This window comes from Castor canadensis, chromosome 7 (genome assembly GCF_047511655.1).
Source record: "Castor canadensis chromosome 7, mCasCan1.hap1v2, whole genome shotgun sequence".
In the NCBI taxonomy this organism is placed as follows: domain Eukaryota; kingdom Metazoa; phylum Chordata; class Mammalia; order Rodentia; family Castoridae; genus Castor; species Castor canadensis.
In genome coordinates, this window is record NC_133392.1 from 122,377,762 (window position 1) to 122,403,958 (window position 26,197).

General features: G+C 40.1%; 1 protein-coding gene and 1 pseudogene across 1 annotated transcript in view; one reads left to right on the forward strand and one right to left on the reverse strand.

Annotated features, from left to right (window-relative positions):
* LOC109684269 (calreticulin-like) overlaps nt 1-25,803 on the forward strand; it is a 31,961-nt gene extending 6,158 nt beyond the window's left edge. Inside the window, exons 2-9 of the mRNA XM_020160581.2 lie at nt 6,192-6,293; nt 9,503-9,706; nt 12,692-12,786; nt 14,208-14,417; nt 16,255-16,368; nt 17,294-17,437; nt 22,087-22,179; nt 25,035-25,803. Coding sequence (XP_020016170.1) covers nt 6,192-6,293; nt 9,503-9,706; nt 12,692-12,786; nt 14,208-14,417; nt 16,255-16,368; nt 17,294-17,437; nt 22,087-22,179; nt 25,035-25,277 — 1,205 coding nt within the window. The 3' untranslated portion in view covers nt 25,278-25,803. The remainder of the gene's footprint in view (nt 1-6,191; nt 6,294-9,502; nt 9,707-12,691; nt 12,787-14,207; nt 14,418-16,254; nt 16,369-17,293; nt 17,438-22,086; nt 22,180-25,034) is intronic.
* Nucleotides 22,255-22,348, reverse strand: LOC141425253 (U6 spliceosomal RNA; annotated as a pseudogene).
* Nucleotides 25,804-26,197: the final 394 nt, after the last annotated feature.

Here is a 26,197-nt window from a genome sequence, read left to right on the forward strand (position 1 = left end):
GGCCTCTCTATTTTGATTTTTTTGTTTTAAAGACCTAGGAAATGATGTGACAGGGATGCAATGAGACTTTGGAATTGTTACAGTAATTAACAATTATAATTCTAGGTCTCTGGATAATTTAAAAATTTCTCTCAAAATTTCATTAAATATGGATCTGGGGATGTGGCTCAAGTGGTAATCTCCTGCCTGTAAGCCCAAGGCCCTGTGTTCAAACCCCACTAGCACCAAAAAAAAAAAACCAAAAAAACCCAAAATTTCATTAAGCATACTGTGTGTGGGGGGGGTAATTGCTCAGTAGTACAGTGCTTGCTTAGCATGCATAAGGCCCTGGATTTACTCCCCAGCAGCACACACAAACACACAGACACATGCCCATGCATGTGCACATACACATATCATTAAGCTATACACTCATGGTTTGCCCCTTATCTGAATGAATGTTATATTCTGATTAAAACATTTTAAAAAATAAATGACACGCAAAGTCCATATCAAGGTTTTATATACCATTCTCCACTAAAAGGCCACTAACTGGGCCTTCTTAAAGGAATCTCTGGTGCTAGAGTTGAGGAAGGAATTTATAAAATGAACCTTGAGCATTTTATAGTTCCAAAAAGTAAGGAAGTGTCCACAAGCTCTTTCAATGGCCAAAGATATTTCAGCAACAAAATAATGTAGTATTTGATTATAACCCAAAGCATAAAGTAAACACCCATGCTGGGCACCGGCGGCTCATGCCTGTAATCCTAGCTACTCCAGAGGCAGAGTTCAGGAGGATCACAGGTCAAAGCCAGCCCAGGCAAGTAGTTCTCAAGACCCTATCTCGCAAAAACCCTTCACAAAAAAGGGCTGGTGAAGTGGCTCAAGGTGTAGGCCCTGATTTCAAATCCCAGTACTACAAAAATAAATGAATGAATGAATAAATAAATAAATACCCATGAGTTCATACCAATATAAATGATGGAGTAAATAAATAAGGATGAATAGACAAACTCCTGTGCAGAAGCATTCCAAATACATAGACATATAGTCTGCCCATCCTTAAGTGTCAACAGCACATACTGACCTCCTTCTAAAGCCTACAATATGGAAAGAAGTGAGGAAAAAACCTGATAAACACACTCAGCCAGGTGACCACTATTAACACCAGTAGTGGTAAACGTATCAGTAGACCATGAAGGGAGGAAAACGGTACCTTACTCCTGTGGTCTTCCTCCCCCAAACCTATAACCTCTATGTAACCACAAGTACAACCTCAGATAAACTCCAATTGAAAGACATTCTACCAAATGCCTGCCCTGCATTACTCAAAAATGTTAAGGTGAGGTATTGGTTCCCCTGTGTTTACTGTCTGCCTTCTGCTCACAGTAGCCACTTGACAAGGCTCTCCAGATTTGAAAAAAGAAAATGTTAAGGCAATCAAAACACAAGCAAAATCCGAGGAACTGTCACAGCCAAGAGGAGCCAACAGTCATGATGACGAAATGCAATATGTTCCTCTGGATTAAATCCTGCCACAACTAATGAATCAATATTAACCTTTTATTAGCTGTAGTCCATACTTTATTTGAATTTCCTGAGTTTTTACCTGGGTGGAGAGTATACAGCAACTCTGTAATATTCTTGTAATTTGACTATGAATCTAAAGCTACTGAAACTTAAAGTGTAAAGAATGAGAATGTTAACAATGACCATTTCTAATAAGATAATGAATGTTTTGCTGCTTATTTCCTTCTTCTGGGCTTTCTGCATTCTCTATGGTAAGTGATTTTACCTTGAAAAATCAAGAAATATAAAATAAGAAATGCAGATACTTTATTTGCCTGTCATTCCCATCAGAATGTGAGCTTCTTGAGGGCTGGAGAAGTATGTTTTGCTCACTTTCGTTCCCTACATCTAGCACTCAGATAACACAGTATAGGTGTTCTCCAAATATTTAAATGAATAATATTCTTTTCTTGCTACAAGCATATAGGCTCTTATTTAATGTCCAATTTCTTAGCAAACTTGACTATCTGTCTCCTAGGATATAGTGGATTAGAAATTACAACCTCTACAATTAATGGAATCCTACTAGAGGCTCTCTTTCAATGACAGCAACAATTATTTTTATTATCTTAAATAATTTGGGCCCCATGTCAATCCATTATTTGACATATATTGAGCAGTTGCTATATGTACAGGGTTCCCTTTTTTGAAGTTTTAAATATAATTTTTCTTTATGGATGAAGACACAGATTCAAAAACTGAATTTCCCAGGTCATAAACAAAAGCTGGGTAGATTGCTAGAGGTAAAACACATTGACCTCAATGAGAAGCAAATGCTTGCGACAGAATTGGGACAGTGGAGACTGGGAAACTTCAGAATTAGGCCCACAACCTCTACTGTACATTACAGCCTAATACAGGCTTTGAGTCTTCAAGGAAGTTTAAATTTGGATTAGAATTCCCTATTTAAGGTGTCAGGATCTTTTACAGTGTCTAGCATTTTCCACCAAAACTGGCAGAAAAAAGCTAGGTGTGGTGGGGCACTCCCGGGCTGTGCTGTGAGACCCTATCTAAAGAAAAGAAAGGAAGGGAGGAAGAAAGAAAGAGAAAGAAAGAAAGAAAAGGAAGGAACTGTAGGCAAAATGTTGGCACCTAAAGAGATAATTGTTAGGCTATCCAGCAAATTCTCTTTTGCAGAATACAATCCGATGATATTGAATAAACACAGCAAATATGTTTTTCTAATCTAATTATGCAAGCTTCTTCTAAAGGATCTACTCTGTCCCAGGCTCAGGACTAGATACTGGGGAGGACACAACTTTTACCTTCATTAAATGACCACTAAGAGTCATTCTGGCTTATGTCTTTTGGGATGTTAAGATGTTACAAATTTAAAAGGCTAAGGGTGTAGCCCAGTGGTAGAGTGCTTGCCTAGCGTGTGCAAAGCTCCGGGTAGTTTTAGCTTGCTATGGTAGTACATGGTAGTACATGGAAAGCTAAGATAGTTTAAGGCCACCCTGGGCTACCTAGTGAGACCTGTCACAAAACAAACAAATAAAAAACATATAATCCCTATCCCAACAAAAAAGAAAAAAAAATGTCCTGAGGTTAAGAGGAAAAGCGTGAAGCATTAAAGTGGGACTTTATTAACCATATGACCTTATGTTCCTAACAAGAGGCTCCTTGCTGGGAGCCTGTGGCTCACACCTGTAATCCTAGCTATTCAGGAGGCAGAGATCAGAGATTGTGGTTCGAAGCCAGTCTGGACAAATAGTTCACAAGACCTTATCTTGAAAAACTCTTCACAAAAATAGGGCTGATGGAGTGTCTCAAGGTGAAGACCCTGAGTTCAAGCCACAGTACTGCAAAGAGAGAGAGAGAGAGAGAGAGAGAGAGAGAGAGAGAGAGAGAGAGAGAGAGAGAAGCTCTTTATTTTGAGATACTCTAAATTGTGTCATGTCAGGTGTGATTTGTATCAAAATTCTTCACCCAGAAAAATAATTAGCAATGAGAAATTCAGTGTTCTGTTTTCACCTCTTATACCATAGAATTCAATGCCAAAGTTGTACAATTGTTTCTACATGCTTGTTAAACTTAATTAACATTTGGCAAGTATCTGAATAAAAAAAGGCATCCCTCAGGCAGAGTGGCTCACGTGGTAGAATGCCTGCCTAGCAAGTGCAAAGCCCTGAGTTCAAACCCTAGCACCATCAAAAAAAAAAGTATTCCTCCATTTATAAGGCTGAGAATCTTATTGCTTAGGCAAAAGGCATGGTCATGCATTCATTCAGTCATTCAACAAACACTTGGCAATTTATTCTGTGCTAGATATCAAAACACAATAGCTAACAAAATAGTCACGGAACTTACAAGTGTGGTGGGAAGGACAGACATTACTGAAATTATAAACAAATTATCCATCACAAACTGTAAGGGCCAAAAATTGACTCTTACGTTACAGCACACTGTTTAGGTTCCAAAGGGATTTTCACACATCTGACCTCAAGGGAAGTTGTAAAGTCTAAGGGTTAATAGTATAGATTTTAGACCTGGTTTGCCTACTTACTCACAAACTGGATTCTTGGGCAAGATTCTGAGTTTCAGTTTCATCATCTTTAATGGGAAAAAATAGGACATTCCTCACAGGGCTGTTATGAGAATAAAATGAGATAATGCACGTGAAGCACTTAGCACCACCTGACATATGACTGTTAAATAGTAGCTGTTTTTTCTTTTATCTTAAATGCCATTCTTTTTAAAAATCTTTTTTAATAACTATTATTATAGGGCAATTTTTTTCTTCATTGCATTTTTTCTTATATCTCCCTCTTCTTCCAGAGGAAGGCAGTTTTGAAATGAGATTTGGGTTCAAATCTCTTTTCTGTCACTTGCTAGGTGTAGAATGGAACTAACAATACCTATCTCATAGCATTTTTCATGAATGCAAATAGGGTGAGTTTACAGGGAGTCACATGAAAGCCTAACACATATTGACTTTGGAATCAATCTTTTGACTTAGGCGTCAATCCTCATCCTTCATTGGGTTAACAATGGTCAGAAAAACGGGGATCCCTTCATTCAAGCCACATCAATTTTAGGCAGAAAAAAACTCTCGGGATCCCTGCCTTAAGAGGGAGCGATAGAGCTGGTCAACAAGACAGCCTGCCCTGTTAAATGCTGAAACCTTGAGAGAAACAGAGAAAGAGCACAGAAAGTGTTGAGGAAAAATTTTATCTCTTCCCTTCTAGGATTTTGTTTGGTGTGAGCTACATCCCACATTTCCAACTTCTTTTTGGTTTTCTGTTTGTTTGTTTGCTACACATGAGAATTAATTTGGCATATGACAGATTAACAGGAGAAAAGCATACTGTTTTATTTATTTAATACATAAATCCTGGAAACCTTCTAAGGAAATGAAGATCCAATGAAGCAGTTAGAATCAATAATTTATACACTGAATTGAACAAAGAACAGTACACTGAGATGTGCTAAGGTGAAGGGGCTTGGAGCAGAGCAGTACATTGGAAAAAGAAGTGACTAGGAAGATAAGGGTGAGTGTAACAAGGTTTGTGCAGATTTCCCTGAGCGTCAACCTTCTGTCCTTGATAAGAATGTAACTTTCCTTTTTGCATAGGGAAGACATTTTTCACATGAGAATTTTATTCCTGCTTTTAAGATAGAGAAGGAAGGTCAAAGTGATCTTCTTGTACCTGCTTTTTTTTAATGTGCCTTCAATTCTAAGTAGTCGATATGCCACAGAGCATATTTTGGGGTGGCATATTCTTAACTCCTTCAAAGCAAGCCCAAGTCCCCTGGATTTCATGAGAGGAGGCACTTGCGTCATCAGACTTGCATATCAGGAGCTTACAGAGCCAGCTCACAATGCTCTTATTGGATGTGTGTTGATATGGGGTTTTCATGGATAGACCAAAGGCAATGACCTTAGATATTGGGGAGTGGGATTTGAGAAACAGCCATTCAACTTCAGAGAGGAGATGAAATAAAGGTCACCTCGAGGTCTCTTCCATTGCAAGCTGCCAAATTGCTCTGTGACTCTGGGACCATGGTGGGCCTAGGAAGTGGAAGTCAGCAATTCTGAAGCATAAAATCAGAAAGTCACTGAATGTTTGGATGCAGTGCCAGGTCCCAGAAAGAATGTCTCTTTGTCTCCAGGCCATCTATGCCAAAGCAAAACTCATTTATCAGCATCTCCTTAAAACTGCAAGGGAGAGTCTAAAAAGTTTAAGCAACAAAAAAAGAGTAAATGGGAATTGATTATTCATTAGCATCATTATTAATTCAAGAAGTATAAAATGTTTTTGCTAATCTCTTTATCTAGAGAGCTGATTTTATTATTTTAGTTTACTAAACATAAATACATATGAGGGCTTAGTCCCCCTAAGTGCATTTTTCCTCTACTTTTTTGAGAGTAAATGTTTCAAGTTGTCAGTCATACATTCTCATAGTGATTTTCAGGTCTTAACCGTCATGAAAGAGGATGGGGGTATTTGAGCCACTTCATGTTGTAGTACAAGAATAGTGAGATCCAGGCAGTGGACAGGGAGGAGAATTTCAAGAGTATTGGCGTCATCCTCTTATACTCAGCCTTCTCATAAGGCTTGGTCAGCATTGACTGCATTTTATTGTCTTTAAGAAAACACAAGTAATTTTTGGATGTTGCTTTTTTCTCCTTTACTCCACAGATGGATGGAAAAAGCGATGGGTGGAATCTAAACATCAGCCAGATTATGGTAAATTTCAGCTCACTGCTGGAAAATTTTATGGAGACAAAGAAAAAGATAAAGGTAAATACTGAAATTCAGGAATATACCAATTGTCTGGAAAATATTCTTTTATATAATTATTTTTACCCATGATCACCAATTCATCTCTAAAAAATTAGTAGGTAGGAAAGAATGGATTTTCCACAAACATAATAATGTTCTTTTATTGAATAGCTGGCATTTAAAATAAGCCCTTAGGTGGCACGGATTAAGCAGTAGAGTGTCAGTACCACTTACAAAAACAAAAACTAAGTCCTTACACACATTATCCCATTAATCTTCCTGACAACTTTGTAAGGTGATTACTATTACTTTCCCAGTTTTTCAGAGAATCCTCAGAGGTTGTTATTGACCTAAAGCTATATGCACAGCTTTTAAGAGGTGGAACTGAGATCTGACTTTGGGTCTGAAGCCAAGGACTGTGTTCATTACCACTAGACTATGCTTGCCCTGCCCCCTAGGGTTTTTCAAGTAGCAGTCTGCACTCAAAACAGAACAAAGTATTGCATAACATCCAAATGTTGCTCTTCTCTTGAGCAGTTTAGTGTAATGGAGAGTGGAGCAGTCAGATCTAGGGTCAACGTGGCAAATGTGGGTTAGCCTGGGACAGACATGGCTTGTCTGTCACTTGTGACTATGTGATCATGACCTATTTAGACATGATAATTAGGACATGCCTCTTTACCCCTCTGAGTCTTAATAGTACATGGAGATAATAATCTCATTAGAAAGGCCAAATAATATTGTGGAAGAAGGGTGAGCTCTGAGGACAAGGACTGTGGGCATGGGTTTTGGTCTGAAAAACCTTTTGTCCTATAAATAGAATTCATTGATCTTCCCCTGGAGTGATTTCCTATCTTCTTCCTGGCTACCGTTATGAATCTCATTTTCATGTTTATTAAAGGAGAGAATTATGAACTGGCTTGAGCATTTTAAAATCTTATTTAAATACATTTGGGAAAACTGTTTCAGAGGAAAGAGAATTGGAGGCTGAGTGACCCATAGAACACCTGTACCTTGGTGACCCCAGACAGAAGAGGTGCACAGACTTCTTGGTTATTGTCCCTCACATCTCATTCACTGGGGTTCATTAGATTCCCCCAAGTTGTTTGGAAGGGCCCTGGGGTACAAATGAAGCTAAGGGAGGGGGTGAATTGGGCTACATAGCAGGGTTTGGTAGAATAGACCCTTAAAGTTTGACCTTCCTACCATTGTGTCCATTGCTTCTTCCAAGAAGCCTTCCCTGGCTACTCCAGTCCCTTGGAGTTCTTTAGGGAAGTAACCACACCTTTCAAAATGCAAACAGCATTTTGTGTTTCATTTTGAAACACAATATCAAATGTGAAAGTATTTAAAACAGAGTCAGGGTGCAAGAAATGTTCACGACTTGTCTGAATCAGGCACTATGACCTTTCATGTAATTTGACACTTATTTATTGAGTATTTCCTGTATGCCAGGCCCGTCCTTGATGCTGGGAATATAAACATGCCCCTGCTTTTCAAGAGTTTAAAAATTATTCGAAGATTGAACTAAACTTCATTTCAACAGAATGAGACCCAGGGAAGTACAGAGAGCATGGAACCATGAAGGAAAGACCCTCAGCAACTATGCATAATGATAGCCCTTACCATCTCATGTTGACAGTTTACAAAGTGCTTCTCACATCTCTTCCCTGGGAACCATAAAAAACAAAATAATTATCTACATTATTTTTTAAATTAGCACCATCATCTTTTTTATTTTGTTTTATTTTATTTTATATTTCCTTTCCTTCCCCTTCCTTTCCCCTCACCCTCCCCTTTCCCTGTCTATCCCTTCCCTTCCCTTTTCCCTTTCCCTTGCCTTCCCCCTACCCTTTCCCTTTATTTCCTTTCCCTTCCTCTCCTTCCCTTTCCTCTCCTCTCCCTCTTCCCTTCCCTTTCCTCTCTCTCCCCTCTTCTCCACCTTCCCTTCCCTTCCCTATTATCTACATTTTGTTGATGAGTAAATGAGACCAGGAGAGTTAAAGTGGTAAGCAGAGCCATTAACAGTAAGCTGGCTGCAGCATGGTGCAATAGAAAGACTACTTGTAGGCCTAGGGAGACAAGGGATGTGGCTTATCTGTGCTATGTGTGACTATGTGACCTGGGCATGGTTTCCTTATCCACAAAGCAGTGTGATTAGACTAGAAATGGTCTGTGATGCCTGACAGCCCTGATATTCACTGGAAGAGAAGGTAAAGAGTTGGAGTCAAGGTTAAGGGCTCTGGAACTAGGACTGGTTGGATAATCCTAGGCAAGTGAAATAGCCTCAATGACTAAGTGACTTCATGGCAAAGTGGAGATATTGGCAGAGCCCACTTCATGGGGTTATTATGAGGGTTACAGCACACGTGAATGAACATATTGTCTGGTAAAGAGTTAAGTGTTCAGGAAATGACAGCAATGAGTATTATTTGTTTATTCTTTCTACGCCGGCACTTGTGTATGTCAGAACCTCATTCTGGCTACCCAGGCACCATAGAAAAACAGGGCCTTGTTTTATAAAGCCATAGAACAATAGTGAAGTAGGTCTTGAAAATCAAAGGTAGCATGTTATATGGGGAAGCATTAGACAAACATGGCTTAAAATTCCAGTTTGGAGCCAGGTATGGTGGTTCATACCTGGAATTCCAGTTACTTAGGAGGCAGAGATTGGGAGGATGGAGTTTTGTGGCCAGCCCAGACAAAAAGTTAGCAAGATTCCATCTCTACAAAAAATGCTAGGGTTGGCAGTTCATGTCTATAATCCCAGCACTTGAGGTGCTGAGGCAGAAGGATCATGAATTTGAGGCTACGTTGCCTGGCTACATAGCTCTGGCTGTCTCAAAACAAAACAAGAGAAAATAAACAAACAGTTGCAGCTGGGTTTCTTACCCATGTGGCTCAGGTCACTTTGCCTCCCTATGACTCAGCCTCCTAATTTATAAAATGGGGACAATGTCCTTTTTTTTTTTTTTTTTTTTGGCAGTACTAGGGTTTGATCTCAGGGCCTTGTGCTTACTAGGCAGGTGCTCTACCACTTGAGCCATGCCTCCAGCTTCTATGCCCATTTTAAAAAGGATTGTTTAAGACTTGAATAAGATAATGTGTGTAAGCTTCCAGCACAGCACCTGGTCCACAAGACCAGAGATTAGTTAGGTCAAGTACTGGGTCTGTCTGGCTGCTTTTTGGGTACCTCAACCTGAAGTCTCTGTGCTCTCTGCTCCTAGGTCTCCAGACCAGTGAAGATGCCAAGTTTTATGCCCTTTCAACCAGGTTTAAACCATTCAGCAATGTGAACGAGACCTTGGTGGTTCAGTTTTCAGTAAAACATGAACAAGGCATTGATTGCGGTGGTGGGTATGTGAAGCTCTTTCCTGCCTCCCTGAACCAGGAAGATATGCACTCAGAATCCAAGTATTACATCATGTTTGGTAAGCTTTCCGATAGCAGTTGCCCTCAGCCCCACAAGGTCCTGAGGAGAGCCACTGTAGTTATTGAAAAGATTTAGATCGACCTGGAACAGAAAATTTCTAATGTGATAGCTGCAGTAGGACTCTACAAAGACTTGAAAAAAACAACTCTAGCCTTAAATGTTAATATAAATATATCAAAGAGGTGGGGAGGCATGTGGTATTAACAAGTCTACAGTATGGGAAGAGGTTCTCCTGTTCTTATAAATGATCCTGTGTTCTGCCTCAGGGTGAGAAAGGAGCCCAAGGTCAGGGAAGTGACCTTTAGCAAGTATCTTCAATGTGTCCAGAGTATGGCATTTAGCACCTAAATGAGTAAAAAAAGTCATTAGACCTCCTTAAGGTGGTCCAGCTCTTATTTAGCTCCATCTAACCTTACTTCCAGTTTCAATATTATTGACATTTAAAAATCAGCAAAGTAGACGGGTGCCAGTGTCTCATGCCTGTAATCCTAGCTAGTCAGAAGACAGAGATCAGGAGGATCGAGGTTCAAAGCCAGCCCAGGCAAATAGTTTGTAAGACCCTATCTTGAAAAAACCCATCACAAAAAAGGGCTGGTGGAGTGGCTCAAGATGTAGGCTCTGAGTTCAAACCCCAGTACCTTAAAAAAAAAAAAAATCAGCACACTACAAACTACAAAATTCCAAAGCGCAGATGGCGTAGGTGAATTGTACTGAACGTTTTTGTACAAAGTCAGAGGAAAGGTTATACTGCACATCATACAAAAAAATTCCCTTAAAATCCTGTCTGCACATTTCTTCTTTTCCCAGAGACTGCCTCAAGTCCTTTTTCAAATCCTCCTCTTTAGTCTCATTGTTCTTTTTCTATCTGCATTCTCCCCTCTCCCTCACTCTTTTTTTTTTTTTCTTAAATTTCAATCTTTTTCTTAGGCAGAGCAATTCAACACTCTATATCTAAAATGGGTCTTTGCTCATCTTCTATTTTCTTCGAAATCCACCTTTCTCACAAGGAATGTATATATGTATATGTACGTGAAGATGGTAGTAGAAAAATTACAAATAAAAATGTGGGCATGGGGGGGATGCTGAAGATGAGGTTCAAACAGTAGATAGCCTGCCTAGATAGAGTGAAGCCCTGATTTTAAACCCCAGTATCACCAAAAAAAAAAAAGTGTGGGGGTGGATTTTTTTCCTTTCATGTGAATATATTTATTTGATGCTCAAACAAACCAACAAGATTAGGCTGTTACCATCTCCATTTTACAGATGAGGAAATAGAGGCAAGAAATTTGCCCAAAGTGAATCAGTGTAAAGCCAGAATTTGAACCAGTCTGTCTGGCTCTAAAGCCTGTGTTTTTTCTACTCTACTCTTCTACCTTTATGAATGGCATTTTAAAAAGGTGTTGATGAGGTGCTATGAGATCACAGAATGGCATGATTTAATCCAACTGGGGCTTTCCCGAGGAGGTAGTAAGTGTTCTTTAAAGAGTGAGTGAGATTTTAATAGGGAGAGAAGAAGGAAGAAGACTTGTACAGGGTAGAGAGAGCAGTATGTGCAAAAGCTCAGTCATGAAATTCAAGTGCAAGTAGAGAAATGGTGAGAAGCCAAATGTGGCTGGAACACATTGAGAATGCATGTGCACACATGCATGTGTTTTGCACTTGACCTTAACCAACAGGTCCAGGAGCAATTATGTGTGAGTTTTGAGTAGACTGCCACAACATGGAAGGTGAGGTTGAAAATTAGTTACAAGCCTATTCCTGGGCCTAATTCCTAGACCTTCCACAGGCAAAACTCTCTGGGTTCAGGGGCACTGATCAACAAGTCTCCCTAGAGATTGGACTTTGAGCACATGATAAAAGCGAGAGCACACAAGCGAGGGGTGAGGATAAGTGAGATACCTAAAAAATTAGCTAGCATTTGTTGCCCTTAATGCAGAGAAACTAAAGCAGATACCTTCAAAGCAACTGAGGCCAATAGGAAAAGGGGACCAGGAACTAGAGAAAAGGTTAGATCAAAAAGAATTAACCTAGAAGGCAACACACACGCACAGGAAATTAATGTGAGTCAACTCCCTGTATAGCTAGTCTTATCTCAACTAGCAAAAACACTTGTTCCTTCCTATTATTGCTTATACTCTCTCTTCAACAAAATTAGAAATAAGGGCAAAATAGTTTCTGCTGGGTATTGAGGGGGTGGGGGGGAGAGGGAGGGAGCGGAGTGGGTGGTAAGGGAGGGGGTGGGGGCAGGGGGGAGAAATGACCCAAGCATTGTATGCACATATGAATAATAAAACAATAAAAAATAAAAAAAAAAACAACAAACTGTAATCTCATCATTCCAAAATAAACAATTTTCAGACACTGGTAAAAAAAAAAAAAACAAGTCTCCCTAGAGTTTTCACAAAGTGGAAGGAACCTCAGGCTGTTACTAGGTAGGCAGCGGTTTGAATCCCAGCAAGGCTTCTTATTGGCAGTTTGACTTTGGGCAAGCTCTTTAACTTTTTTAAGCCATAATTTTCCCAGTTAAAAATGGAGATAGTAATACTGACTTTTGAGAATTAAATGCTATAGTATAAAATGACTGGCACAGAAGGGCTTTCAGCTGGTTTGGTGAATTTGAGCCCTGGCAGATCAGAGGGAGAGAAGAGAGTTGTACTCCTCAATTGAAAGTTCACTTCTCACCTGACTGCACTTTCTCCACGAATCTTTTCTAGACTTTGGTAACCCTTTCAAGTCTGAGGTAGGACAGGCCCCACTGTTGCTAGCCCAGAGTATAGTACTATACTTTTTGTTTCCTCAATACCTGCTGCCATCTTTGTAAATTATCTCTTTATTAAACCTTCTCAAATAATCCTGACTTTGAGTGCACCATTTTTTTCTGGGAGCAGTGATTAATACACAGGCTGCATCTGTCTCGGGTTTTGACCTCAGACCAGGCAAACTGAAATTGATATGAAATCATACTTTGGGATTTAATTTCCAGGCCCTGACATTTGTGGCTTTGGCAACAACAAAGTGCAGGTCATCCTTCATCATCAAGGAAAATACCACGAGAATAACAAGACCATCAAGTGCAGGGTGAGTTTGTGGTCTGATTCTTAGACTAAGGGAGAAGGAAAAAAATTTTATATATGTTATCTCATTGAATCCTATCAAAACTCTCTAAATTAAATGCTATCATCTCCATTTTACAGACTAGAAAGTAGCCCCAAACCAGGTGTTGGTAGCTCATGTCTGTAATCCTAACTATTCAAGAGGCAGATCAGGAGGATCATGTTTCGAAGCTAGCCTGGGCAAATAGTTCTAGAGACCCTATCACCCCCTGTACAGCAAAAAGAAAGAAGAGAGAGAGAGAGAGAGAGAGAGAGAGAGGAAAAGAAAAGAAAAGAAAAGAAAGTAGACCTAGAAAAGAGAGTACTATAAATTGTAGGAATTCAGATAGGAACAGCTGATCCAAAAGCCTGGAAAGTTACATAAGGTCCTCAATGCTTGGCGTGATCCAGTTCTCCACAGCTAGATATTGGAGAGGACGGGGGAGGTAGAGAGTGCTGGACTTAGAAACAGGAGTCAGTTTATCTCAGTAACATCAGGTTAAACACGAAGTTTGGCTAAAGGATGGGTAGATTTCATCAGCAATTTCAACAGGCATTCACCAAATGCTAACTCTGTTGGGTCTTACACTGGGGACTGAGTGAGTCAGACATGGTCCCTGAACCATAGAACTCATAGGAAAGCCAGATACCGTGGCTCATGCCTTTAATTACAGCTACTCATTGAGACTTCAACATCAGAGACTTCATTTCAAAAACAAAACAAAACAAACCCTCACACCGACAAGTGAAGATAAGAGTCAAACAAAGGAAAGTGATTATAAGTGATATGATTGGTGTTTATGGGAGCACAGAGGACCTGTACCAATCTGGAGGCTTAGGCAATGCTTCCTAAATTTTCCCCTGTGCTGAGTCTGAAAGGTGAACAGGACTTATTCTTGTGAAGGAGTGTGACAATTTTATGTAGAACTGAAGAGGCAATTGCATAAGAAAAGTCAAAGAGACTTGAGGAAGAATGGAACTATAAGAGGGTTGACACAGCTAGAGCACAGAGGAGTGACAGGAACTACATCTAGAGAAGCCTGGGTCACTGAAGAAGTTGTGTTCAGGCCCAGGGCCTTCCTGAGAAACAGGACAGGGGCTGTGTGTACAGGAGCTGCAGAATGATAGGTGAATCATATACGACCCCTGCTGTTGAGAAGCTCACAGTTTAGTGAGAGGAACGGAAAAGCAACAGTGGAGGAGGGGGATGCAGGCTAGGGGAGACTACAGGAGGTGAACTAGCAGAATGAGACCCAAAATTCCAATAAGGTTAACCAGAGAAAGGGGAGGAGGAATGTGGGAAAGTGCTCTTGTGAATGTGTGGGAGGTGGTATTCAGGGAAACCTTAATGCTTGAGATCTAAGATGTTCAATAGGGAACTGAAACATTCCTCCATTCCCTTTATAGGTAAATAAAGACACCCACCTGTATACTCTGATCATTCGCCCCAACGCTACTTATGAGGTCAAAATTGACAACGAGCAAGTGGCATTTGGGGAACTGGAGGATGACTGGGACTTCTTGCCTCCCAGAAAAATAAAAGACCCCTATGCCCGGAAACCAAGGAAATGGGATGAACGTCTGCAAATAGAGGATCCTGACGATAAGAAACCTGAGGTCAGAGGGTGTTTGGTTGGGAAGCACGTGGGATTAGCTGTGGGCATAGAGAAGGAGCAGAAACTAGGGGAACAACAATTCCTTAAGGAGCAGGTGTTTAGTTAAATTATTTTTATGCAAAGAGACATGGAGGAGATGGCAACAATTCATATTTGTTGAAGACTATTGATCCACCTGGCAACTTCTGTGAGCATAAGGAAACTTATGCTTAGGAAACAAAAATCTTGCCCAAGAACACACACGTTAGAACCAAGACTTAAACCTGTATCTCTTAGACTCTAATGTTATCACTGTGTGAAGTGTGTGATATATATTCATTGATTCATTTTCATTCTGGAAAGCTGCACTGGATATAGCTATGAATTGGACAATCCTTGTTCTCCAGGGACACAGAGTATAGTGAGGAAACAAGCAATAAAACAAAGGTCACACTGTGCGATCAGTACTGAGAGCCGGAGAAGCCAAAGCCTGTGATAGCCCAAATACCACCTGTGTGGGGTACAGGTGGTGGTTTGGGAAAGAGGAGACAATACTTGAGTCATTGGGTCAACCAGAGGTTGGAAAAATACTCTGGGGTCAGACAGATATGGGTTTGAATGTGAGCGTCACCATTTACTAACTGTGAGACCTGGTTGAGTAACATGACTGCTGTGAAAGCAAATTTTACACATAGTTGTTGTGAAGGTTAAATGAGTTAATATAAAATATACAATACAGTGCCGAGTATATGGTAAGTCATTATATATTAATATATACTGCATTTCAAACAACAAATTCACTAAAGCAAGGAGAGTAGAAATTGGGTTGAAAGGAAGATATGCCATACCTAGGGAACAACCAAAGCAAAGGCACAATGGTTAGGTAGAAAATAACATAGTTGTGTAAAGAGCTAAAAGCAGCTGTTCAGTATTTTAGGAGAATAAAATTCAAGGTAGGATGTGGTAAGAGATGAGGTTGGAAAGGTCTATTGGAGCCAGACCATGGAGGACCTCACCTCAGTTTAGAGCAGGGTCAACTTTATGCAAAGAGGAGATACCTGGAGTCAGAGAGGGTCAACGTGGGAACCTAGCATCTGGGTCTAGTCCCTAAAGAGAGGCCTGCAATGGCCCAGCCTTGTGCAGAGAGATTTGGCAAAAGACTCCAATCCCAGAGAGGAGGGAAGTATAAGCAGGGAATTACAGCAAATGGTCAGGAGGTGTCTGAGCCTTCAGGACCATGGGAAAATAAGGGACTAAAGTTCTAGGCAGTTCTTGGCCCTGCTTCCTGGTGAGGACCATGCGCTGCCTGCAGTCAGAATTGTCTCCGGATTCTTCCCCTTTCTCCCAGCAAAAGAGAGGCTTGCAGGCCTCTGGGCCCCCAGGGGAGTGGATCAGAGGAAGATAGAAACTGATTAGCTAGATGACATTCAGTTTCCTGAGACAGGCAGGAACTGTCTGTCTTGTCCTGAGAGCTATGATCTTGATAGTCTCCCCTCTAGCTAGTCTGTCTTTAGAATTGCAATACTTCTCAATACTATCACATTGGCGATTAAGTTTTGGGGAGAACAAACCATAGCAGGGCATATGACTGAGGGAAGGGTGAGGTCAAAGACAAGGGTAATGCTTATCTGACATGAATTTAAAGTACTCAAGGTCAGAGTGATAGTGAACCCAGAGGTGGAACTAGTATTCCTTGAAGACTTTTTCTTTTCTGCACTGAGTTTGTTTGCAAAGTCCTGATCTGGGTCTTCATACAGAGGGCAGTGGGAGTAGGAAGTCAGTTCCTCCTGACTACAATTGGAACCCCAGTTTCATCTCAGACCATACATCTGTCTTTATGAAGAAATATTTCATTTTAGGACTGGGAGGACTTTGAGTTCATCCCAGACCCAGAAGCCAAGAAGCCAGACGACTGGAATGAGGCCATGGATGGGGAGTGGGAAGGGCCCCTGATACCAAACCTGAAGTATAAGGTGAGAGGTTCTCTCTGTCCAATGGGTGTGAGAAATAAGATGGAAGAGACATAAATTTTAATTTATAAAACAGAAATTCCAGGATCATGTGGTTGTTTTCCCTCCCCTTCATACCGTGAATAGGACTGGCCTCATCCAAGCCCTATTCTCAGTCTATGCCTACTTGGGAGAAGGGGGGAAGGAGTCAATGCTGAGAGGTAGAGGTTCATTAGGTCTGGGCATGGAGTTTGTCCAGAGTAGTGGGAAGCAGGCAGACAAAGGATCATGGTTCAAACAGAAAATGGCCAAGGGTCAGGAACAGGAAGTCTCGGAAGTGGACCAAAAGGGGGAAAGGGAGACTAAGTTGTTAGGGAGATAGAGGAACTTTTTTCTTTTTTAAAAACAGGGCCTCATACCCCAGATTGACCTGGAACTCCCTATGTGACCCAGTATGGCCTCGAACTTGTGATCCTCTTGCCTCTACTTCCCAAGTGCTGGGATTACAGAGAAGACCTTCTTTTTAATGACTAACTCCTGACCTCTTGTCAGAAGCAAGAAAAACTAAAGAAATGAGCAGACAAATAGCTCAGTCATAAAACTATCTAAGGCAAGCATTTTATTTGGCCACAGTTTCCTGTACCACACACCACTCCAAGTGCCAAGATACTTAGATGATATTCTCTGAGAGGCTGCATTTTCTTAACTTCATGAATGAGCTTAGAATGGGTGCCTGCCATGTCATTTATCTGCCTCTGGGAAGAAAGGGAAACTTGGAAAAGTCTTGTACATTCACTCAGAGAAAGGGAAAGAAGTCCCAGAAATCCTGTTCTGAATCCTGATGTCTAATATACAACTGTCTTAATAAATTGATTGGCCTTCTTTGGTTGTATGAGATTAGAAAATGGAAAAATATTAATGACATGTTCACTCTTGGTTCTTTGCTTAGGGGCAATGGAAACCTCGGATCATTGACAATCCCAATTACCAGGGGGAGTGGATTCATCCAGAAATTGACAACCCTAAATACAAGCCTGACCCTACCATTTGTCACTATTATAACATCAGTGTTCTTGGCTTGGACCTTTGGCAGGTAAAGCTCCCTGGTTTCAGAGCCACACTGATCAACAGTTTCTCTAGTTCTCACAAAGTGAAGAATCCTGGGCTGGAAATCACATCCTTGAATAAGTCTTAATCTTTCCAAACCTCAAACTATTCATCTTTAAAATGGAAGTAATTAGCCTAGTGTTGTAGTGGTATGGGCCTGTAATCCCAGCACTTGGGAAGTTGAGGAAGAACAGTCATGAATTAGAGGCCACATTGGACCACACAGTGAAATCTGGTCTCAAAAACATAAATAAAATTCAGATAAAAAAGGACTTGGGGGCATGGCTGAAGTGGTACAGTGCTTGCCTAGTGAGAGGCCCTGAGTTCAACCCCCCAGTACCAAAAAATTAATAATATTGTTACTAATAAATAATTAACTAACTAGAATAAAAATAAGTATGATAAAATGGGATAATTATATTCATCCTACTAATTATAAGACCTAAAATTTACTGAGTCCCTACCATGTACCAAGCATTGTATTAAAGATTTTGCAATACCATCTAATTTTCACTGTAAATCTTCTATTTCTAAATGTGAATAGGAGGCTTAGAAAAAATTAAATAATTTGCCTGAAGATGTGTTACTGGGTAAGGTGAACAGAAAAACTAGGACTTGAGTGCAGGTCTTTCTGGCACCAGATCCAATTGTGCTAATACTTTATTCTGCCTCTGTATGATTCTTGAGGGTGCTTCTGTGTGCAAACAGAAATCAGAAATACAGCAAAAATCTGAAACATTAAAATCCTTGGACGTGTATTAGGAGCAATTATTCCAGTCATAATGACTAACTCTGATTTAGTCTCCCTCTCTCTGCCAGTCACTGATGGGAAGGGAAAGAGAACTCAGATACTCAGACCAACACAGAAGTGCAAGGAGGTCATGTATATAAATTAACGAGTGCCAGGAGTTCAGGAGAGCAAGGAGAGAGAAAGAACACATCATATCTTTTTTTCCTTTCTGGCTTATCTAAAGAATGTGAATACAATTTACCCAACTTCACATTGTTATTGCTCTCTTTTTTAGTTGTTTCTTTTTAAAAAATAATGAGAACTTTCTACATTTTGTAAACATATGTGATATTAATATGCCTAATCTGCTGGTTTCCTTAGAATGTTTTCTTCACTGAAAACATTAAACTATACATTTTAAGCCACATCTTTGTTCATTCACAAAATTAAAAATCGTTTGGCATTAATTGCTGTGGGTTCAACCTCTCTAAGCAGGCAAACCTTTCTATTTGAAGAATTTAAACATGCCAGCTGAGTGCTCCCCAGGCATTAATATATATATAAGTCACCAGGGGATCTTAATAAAATGCAGATTCTGGAATGAAGCCCAAAAAACTACATTTCTAAAACCCTAGCATTATCTTTTTATTTTGTGGTGTGGTGTGTGTGTGTGTGTGTGTGTGTGTGTGTGTGTGTGTGTGTGTGTGTGTGTATGAAAGGGGGGGAAGGGAAAGAGAAGGAAGAGGGAGGAAGAGAAAGAGAGGGAGGGAGGGAAGGGGGCAAAGGGGGGAAGGAGGAAAAAAAGAATCCCGCACTATGCTGATGATTGTCTTTGTCCTTTCCATCTAAATTCTAGTAGGTTCGGCACTCCCAGGTCCTACTCCACCCTCCCTTCTGAGTCAACCCAGAACATCCAGTTTCCCAGAGTTACTGCACCCCTTCGAAAAGCCAAGTGACTAAGCATGGAGGTGGTGGACATTCCTTTACCTGTCCCTCCCTAGCCCCCAGTTTCTAGCCTTCAGTGCTCCCCCAGCCCAGTTGCCCTTCCTGTCCCTACTCTGTTGCAGCCTAGTAAAACCTGCCTAGTCCTTACTTTCCTGTCTACTCCCTGACCTGCCTATTCCCTCTTTTCACACCTCCATACCCAATTCCTTTACTTTTTTTTTTTTTCTCTCTTTAAGTGGAAGTAATTGAATTCTTTGGTTAGGGCAGGGACTGGGTGGACATAGCAGAGAACAAAGAACATTCTTCTCTTCCTTACAATCTTTGAAAGAATAGTAACACGAACTTTAAGGAATATAGCCCAGCCATAATGCGAAGCACATTGACATTCCCTACATCTGGGGACTGTGCACAGCCCTATGAGGCCGGGAGTATAGGACTTGCCATGTCCTTTAGTTTTTTATTTAATTATTTTTTGTGGTGCTGGGGATCAAACTTAGGGACTCATACATGCTGGGCAGGCCCTCTACCACTTTCTCCATTTTACTAATGAGAAAACTGAGAATTCAAAGAAGTAACTTCCCATTTTATGATCCATTTTATGATCCATGTGAAATAGTTCAGGAAACCAGGTGACTTTCAGTGAATTAACTTGTTAAAAATTAAGACTTTGTGCCTCACAATCTAACAAAGCTTTTTCTCATGTGTTCTTTCCCCCTAACTACATAAAGAAAGCAGGAAAAGTGTATTTTTCTTCTGTGTTGCCATTTTGCATATAAAAACATGTAAGCAAAGAGAAGAGATAAGTAGACCAAGTCAACCCACTAGTAAGTTTTAGAGAGCAGGGTGGGCACCCTCAAAACCTATGAGTTTGACTTAAAGGGAATGTGGTTTAAGGGGAATGGAGGCAAAGGGTCACTGAAGAGAGTAGGGGAGATTAGGAATATTCTCTTGGAAGTAGGGAAAATGGGAGACCCAAAACATGGGGAGTTTTCTAAGCAAGACAGCTGACAACTCAAAAGGAAAAAAAGCAAGCAAGCAAGAAAGAAATCCCAAAGGCCAGAAAGTATTTTACAGTCGCACAAAGAATTTTATAAACCAATTTTTGTTTGTGGTGCTGGCGATACTGGGGCTTGAACTCAGAGCCTACATCTTGAGCCACTCCAGCAGCCCTTTTTTTTGATGGTTTTTTTTTTAAGATAGGGTTTCCAAACTATTTGCCAATGCTGGCTTCAAACTGCAATCCTCCTGATCTTTGCCTTGGGAGTAGCTAGGATTAGAGGCACAAGCTACCAGTGTCTGGTTAACCAATTTTTAAAATGACTTAGGGCAAAATAATCATCTCTATTCTATTTGGCTACTTGTCATTTTTTTTTTTTTCAGCTAGAGGCAAGGTTGGTGGAATGATATGAGCTACATAAAGGTCTTTCTCATTAAAATAAAAAAAATCATTTTCTTTCTGGTTACAAAAGAGTAAGGTAGAGGTTTCCAAAGCCTGGCAGAGGGACACACCTTAATGCTTCCTGCGTTTCTCTTGGTCACACAACTGTTTCAATGAAATTGACTTGATTTATTTAGCATACTGCTAAAATGAAAATATTACAGACTGGTCTTCCTTTTGAAACATATCCAGATACTGAGAAGTTACAAGAACTATTATCATTTATCAAGTGACTATTACTTGCTAGAAGCTATGCTGTTCGTATATTATTTCTAATTCTAATTCTAATTCATGATACTATCACCAGGGAGTTATTGTTTTCTCTGTTTTACTTATGAGGGAAGAGGCTCAAAGGGGTTGAGTAACTTGCTCAAGGGCATACAACTAATATGGGGTTGAGCTGGTTTGTTTGATTCCATGTCTTATGCTCTTTTAAAAATATTATATGCCATGGATTTAATTAATCTTTTCCTTTAATGGAAGTACTAAAAATGTTATTTTAAAAAACCAGAGCAATATTGTGTAAGGTCTAGATTTTAGAGAATCCAAATTCTCTAACCTTTTCTTTTTTTCATGTGTCCTTTTAGTTCCTCATTATATTAAGAGAGAAGCTTAAAAATGACATTATACATCTATACATAATTATCAGAAGTAGTATTTGTCAATCTGAAGTGGGGCAAGAGCCACTGGGCACAATGTGCAGACTGGCAGAGTACTAAAACTTCATTCACAGCCCTCTACTACAGTGTTCAGAGACTTGAAAGAGCACAAAACCTTGGAAAATCATAAACTAACTTCCTTCTTGAGCAGACCAGCTGGAGCAATATAGCATTCTGGGTCCACTATATTATTAATAGCCTTTGTATTCTCACCCCCAAACCCAATTATTGATTAAAATCTCTGGGCTTGTGGCTTGGCAGTCTGCATTTATCAAGGACCTCCTGGTGAGTTCATGCACGTGCACTAGGGATGGACCCAGGGCTTATGTGTGGTAAACATACACTCTTTTTTTTTTTTTGGTATTACATTAGTGGTATTTTTTTTTCATTTTTCTTTTATTATTCATATGTGCATACAAGGCTTGGTTCATTTCTCCCCCCTGCCCCCACCCCCTCCCTTACCACCCACTCCCCCCTTCCCCCCCCCAATACCCAGCAGAAACTATTTTGCCCTTATTTCTAATTTTGTTGTAGAGAGAGTATAAGCAATAATAGGAAGGAACAAGGGTTTTTGCTCATTGAGATAAGGATAGCTATACAGGGCATTGACGCACATTGATTTCCTGTGCGTGGGTGTTACCTTCTAGGTTAATTCTTTCTGATCTAACCTTTTCTCTAGTACCTGTTCCCCTTTTCCTATTGGCCTCAGTTGCTTTAAGGTATCTGCTTTAGTTTCTCTGCGTTAAGGGCAATAAACATACACTCTTATCACTCAGCTGGAACCCCACACCTCTGGGTGATTTTTAAGCCCTTTAACATTTTGTCATCTAGTTCTAATAATCCCATTGTTTTCATTTCAACAGGTAAAATCAGGCAGCATTTTTGACAATTTCCTTCTTACAAATGATGAAGAGTTTGCTGAAGAGGTTGGAAATAAGACCTGGGGAATGAGAAAGGTAAGATGCTCCCCAACCCTGAACTCTGGATGTCTGACTCCTCAATTGTACAGTTATTCGCATTTTCTTTTCTTTTTAAATATGGAATGCTTCACAAATTTGCGTGTCATCCTTGAGCAATCCTCTCCGTAGCATTCCAATTTTAGTATATCTGCTCCCGAAGTGAGCACTGTTACTCGCATTTTCAGAATCAGCCTCAGAGTTATTGTCCATTTATGGTCACACGGCCTTGAGGGGTAGGAGACAAAGAACTCTTATTTATTGGACATCTACAACTTTGTACTTGTGACTCTGAGCACTTTGCAAACTTTCTCTCACTTAGCCCTTAAGATGACCTAGAAATACAGATCTTATTAATTCTATTTTTTCAGATGTAGGAATTGAGAGTCAGGGTATAAACTGCCCAAGGTCACATACAGCTTTTAACTTGTTGAGCTGGAATTTGAACCCAGAGCTGATACTCCTTCTGTGTGTCACACTGCCTGCTCACAGCACGGTGATCTAGAAGGAGTCACTGAGCCCACTTTAGATGGATGACTTGGGGAAAGAAAGAAGTGACAGTGCTGTTTATAGCAATGTGCCCTTCTGGAACTATTTTATGGGTGGAGTGATATTTAGGACAATTGCCTCTTGCATGTGGATGTCCTGACTCTGCAGGAAGGTCCATTAATGCAGGGAGGCATGTAGCCAGTGCTTGACTATCCAACAGGAAGCTTCTGTTCAGAGCTCTGGCAAAGCACAGGCACCAAAAGAACTAGGGGCTGGGAGGATTTTGATACTTCACATTTCTTGCAGTACTAGGGATTGAACTCAGGACCTATGTGCTTGCTAGGAGAGTGTTCTACCACTTGAGCCACTCCACCAGTCCATCTTTTGCCTTTGTTATTTTTGAGAGTCTTCCCTGGGCTCTACCATTATACTTCCCCACATAGCTAGGATGACAGGCTTGTGCCACCGACCAAGCCATTGGTTGATATGCCTAGCAAACTTTTTGCCTGGGTGGGCTTTGTATCACAATCCTCCCATCTCTGCCTCTCAAGTTGTCAGAATTATAGGCAATACTTGATATTTCTTTTAAAAAGTATTGAGGTAATCATAATGGGGAAAAGTTACTTAACTTTTTTTTTTACTTTTTAGTTTTAGTTTCATCTTATTTTACTTTGGGGTTGTCATCTAATTTTGTTTTTCGTGGTGCTGGAGATCAAACCCAGACCTTGTACGTGATGGGTAAACACTACTATTGAGCTAATGTTGTTTTGTTTTTAAATTATTTTATTAGCATATACTAGTTGTACAGGGGAATACATTGCAATATTTACATATGTGCTTACAATATATCTTAGATTAACCCCATCCATCATTCTCCCTCTTCCCCTTTTGCCCCCTTCTTAGAACAATTTCAACAGGTTTCATTCTTCTATGTTCATATATAGCTACAAAATACATCCACCTTATTAATCCTCATTCCCCCTTTCTATGTACCACCCACCTCCCACTGGTACCCACCCCCAGAGAAGATCTATGTTTCCCTCCTGCCCTTCATTTTTTTAAGTGTATACTGATAGTCCAAGGGAGTTTTTTGCCTTGGCACTTTAGGTTTGTATATATTGTGCTTAAATCAAATTAACTCCCTCCCATTACTTACTCATTCTCTATCACCATGCCCCTCTAATATTCAACATCTTACAGTACAGTGCATTATATTATATTCATACTTAGATAAGTTGTTTCAATATTTTTCATTCTATAACATTTTCTTTACCTCTCCTGCCTCTCATAGTCCCTTCAGACAGACTCACTAATACAATTTTGTTGTCTCTCTCACTATACATGTGTGTGTGTGTACACATTTAATGTATAGATCTAGTTTCCACATATGAGGGAAAACATGCAACCTTTCACTTTTTGAGCCTGGCTTACCTCACTTAACATGAAGTTCTCCAGCTCCATTCATCTAATACTGTTTTGTTGAGTCACGCATACTAGGTAAGAGTATGAGTTTTGAAGCTAGACTGCTTAGGTTGAACTACAGGTTTCATCTTTTACTAGCTGTATGAACTTGGCCAAGTTATTCATCTATTAATTGTGAATAATGATAGCGACTATCATATAAATTCCTGGTATATCACATGTGACCCATATATGATAGCTGTCATTAAGTTGTACATTTACTTGACAAATATTTGCCAAGGGCCTGTTCAAAGCACTGTGTAGGGATATAGCAGTGAAATAAGATAAGAGAAGTTTCTGTCCCCATGAGACTTATATTCAGTTTGGGGATAGCAACAAGAAATGTATAAAGGGCTGGCAGAGTGACTCAAGTGGAGAGCACCTGCCTAGCAAGTGTGAGACCCTGAGTTCAAACCCCAGTATAAAGAACAGCAAACAAGCAGGGAGGAGTGGAACACACCTGTAATCCCAGACATCCAAAGACTGAGGCAGATGTATTAAAAATTCAAGGCCAGCCTGGGCTACATATTATAAAGAGACTCTCTTTCTAAATAAATAAATAAATAACTCTAAATGTCAGATCCCTCATCTAGAAAGTGGGGTGAGTAACACTTGCCTCTTGCATTGCTGTGAGGAATACAAATAAGGCATGCAGATCGATTAGCTTGTGCTTCCAAATGCAGTAGGCATTTGACAAGTATTCAGTGAATCTGGACCTATTTACAAGCAGCCACTCACAGACACATATTTCTCTCCACCCCCCACACACTGAAAACTGATAGTATGTAAATAAACACTATCCCCAGAAATCTTGAAGACTCTGGGAAGATTCCAGACATTTCTAAAGTTGGTTAACTTTGTTTATACCATCTGTAAATTACTTTGAAATTCCACATTTTAAACAGGACATAGAGAAGCAGTGGAGAGAACTGTATGAAGAAATGGAAAAAAAGAAGGAGGCAGAAGAGGCCAAGAAGAGAAAGGAAAAGGAAGAGGCAAAGAAAGATGACATCTGGGGACTTGAAGAAGAGGACGATGAAGAAGATCTTGATGAGGAACCAGGAAATGATGGGCAGGAAGGTGATGCTGAAAGAGCATTTCTGGGTAAAAATGAAGAAATTCATGTTGACCAGAAGGATGAACTATAATGGTTATGCTTAGAAGCAAATTGTGGTGCTTAGAAGGAGAAATGTTCATGAGGCTAGCAAAACTTGAGGAGCAAAATAACTTACTCTTTTAAATAAACTTTGCATTTCCACTCCCTGTCCTTTGCTCTATATGACTGTTGAAAAGTCTTAGCATCTTTTGGGACTATTTCCTTACTAGTGGAAAAGGAGTGATAATTTCTAAATCATGAGGTTGTTGTAGGGATTAAATGAGCTAATGTATATAAAGTGTCTGATATAAATATACAGTAAAAAATAGTAGCTATAAGTACTATCATTATTATGAAGTTTGTGACATTGTTAGGAAATAAGCTCTGTAAAAACTTGCTCTTCACTTTCAATTTATCCCAGGGTACAGGTAGGGATTTAATTTTGTTTAACAATCTGAATTACTTGGTATTTACTGAATAGTGCTGATGGTTCTACTTTTGCCCAATGATGTGTTCCTCTTGCAAATGTATCTCTTAAAAACAAAATCAGACTTCCTCTGAACATAAGGAAAAATATTTTGTGAAAGTCACTTTGCTTCTCTGTTGTTCTGTGCCCTAAATTTTAAGTACTTGTTGCTCGTTGGCCAAGTGTGTTGGTCTTGTATTTATCTTTTCTGTACCAACTGCTCAGAACATTATTATCACCTGCATTCCTGTAATTCTTTACAAATGAGAAAGCACTTTCCTGCGAATTTGTGGAGCTCCCTGAAATGTGCTCATTCAATACTCAGAGCAGTCATTGTTGAAGATATCATTATCTTCACTTTACAGAAACTGCTCAGAGCTGGCAAGTTTCTTGCTCAGGTTCAGTTAGCAAAGCCAGGCCAGTATCTAAGCTCACGTTCATCTGGTTTCAAAGAGGCTGGGTGTGGTGGCACATGTAATCCCAGTGCTTAGGAGACTGAGGCAGGC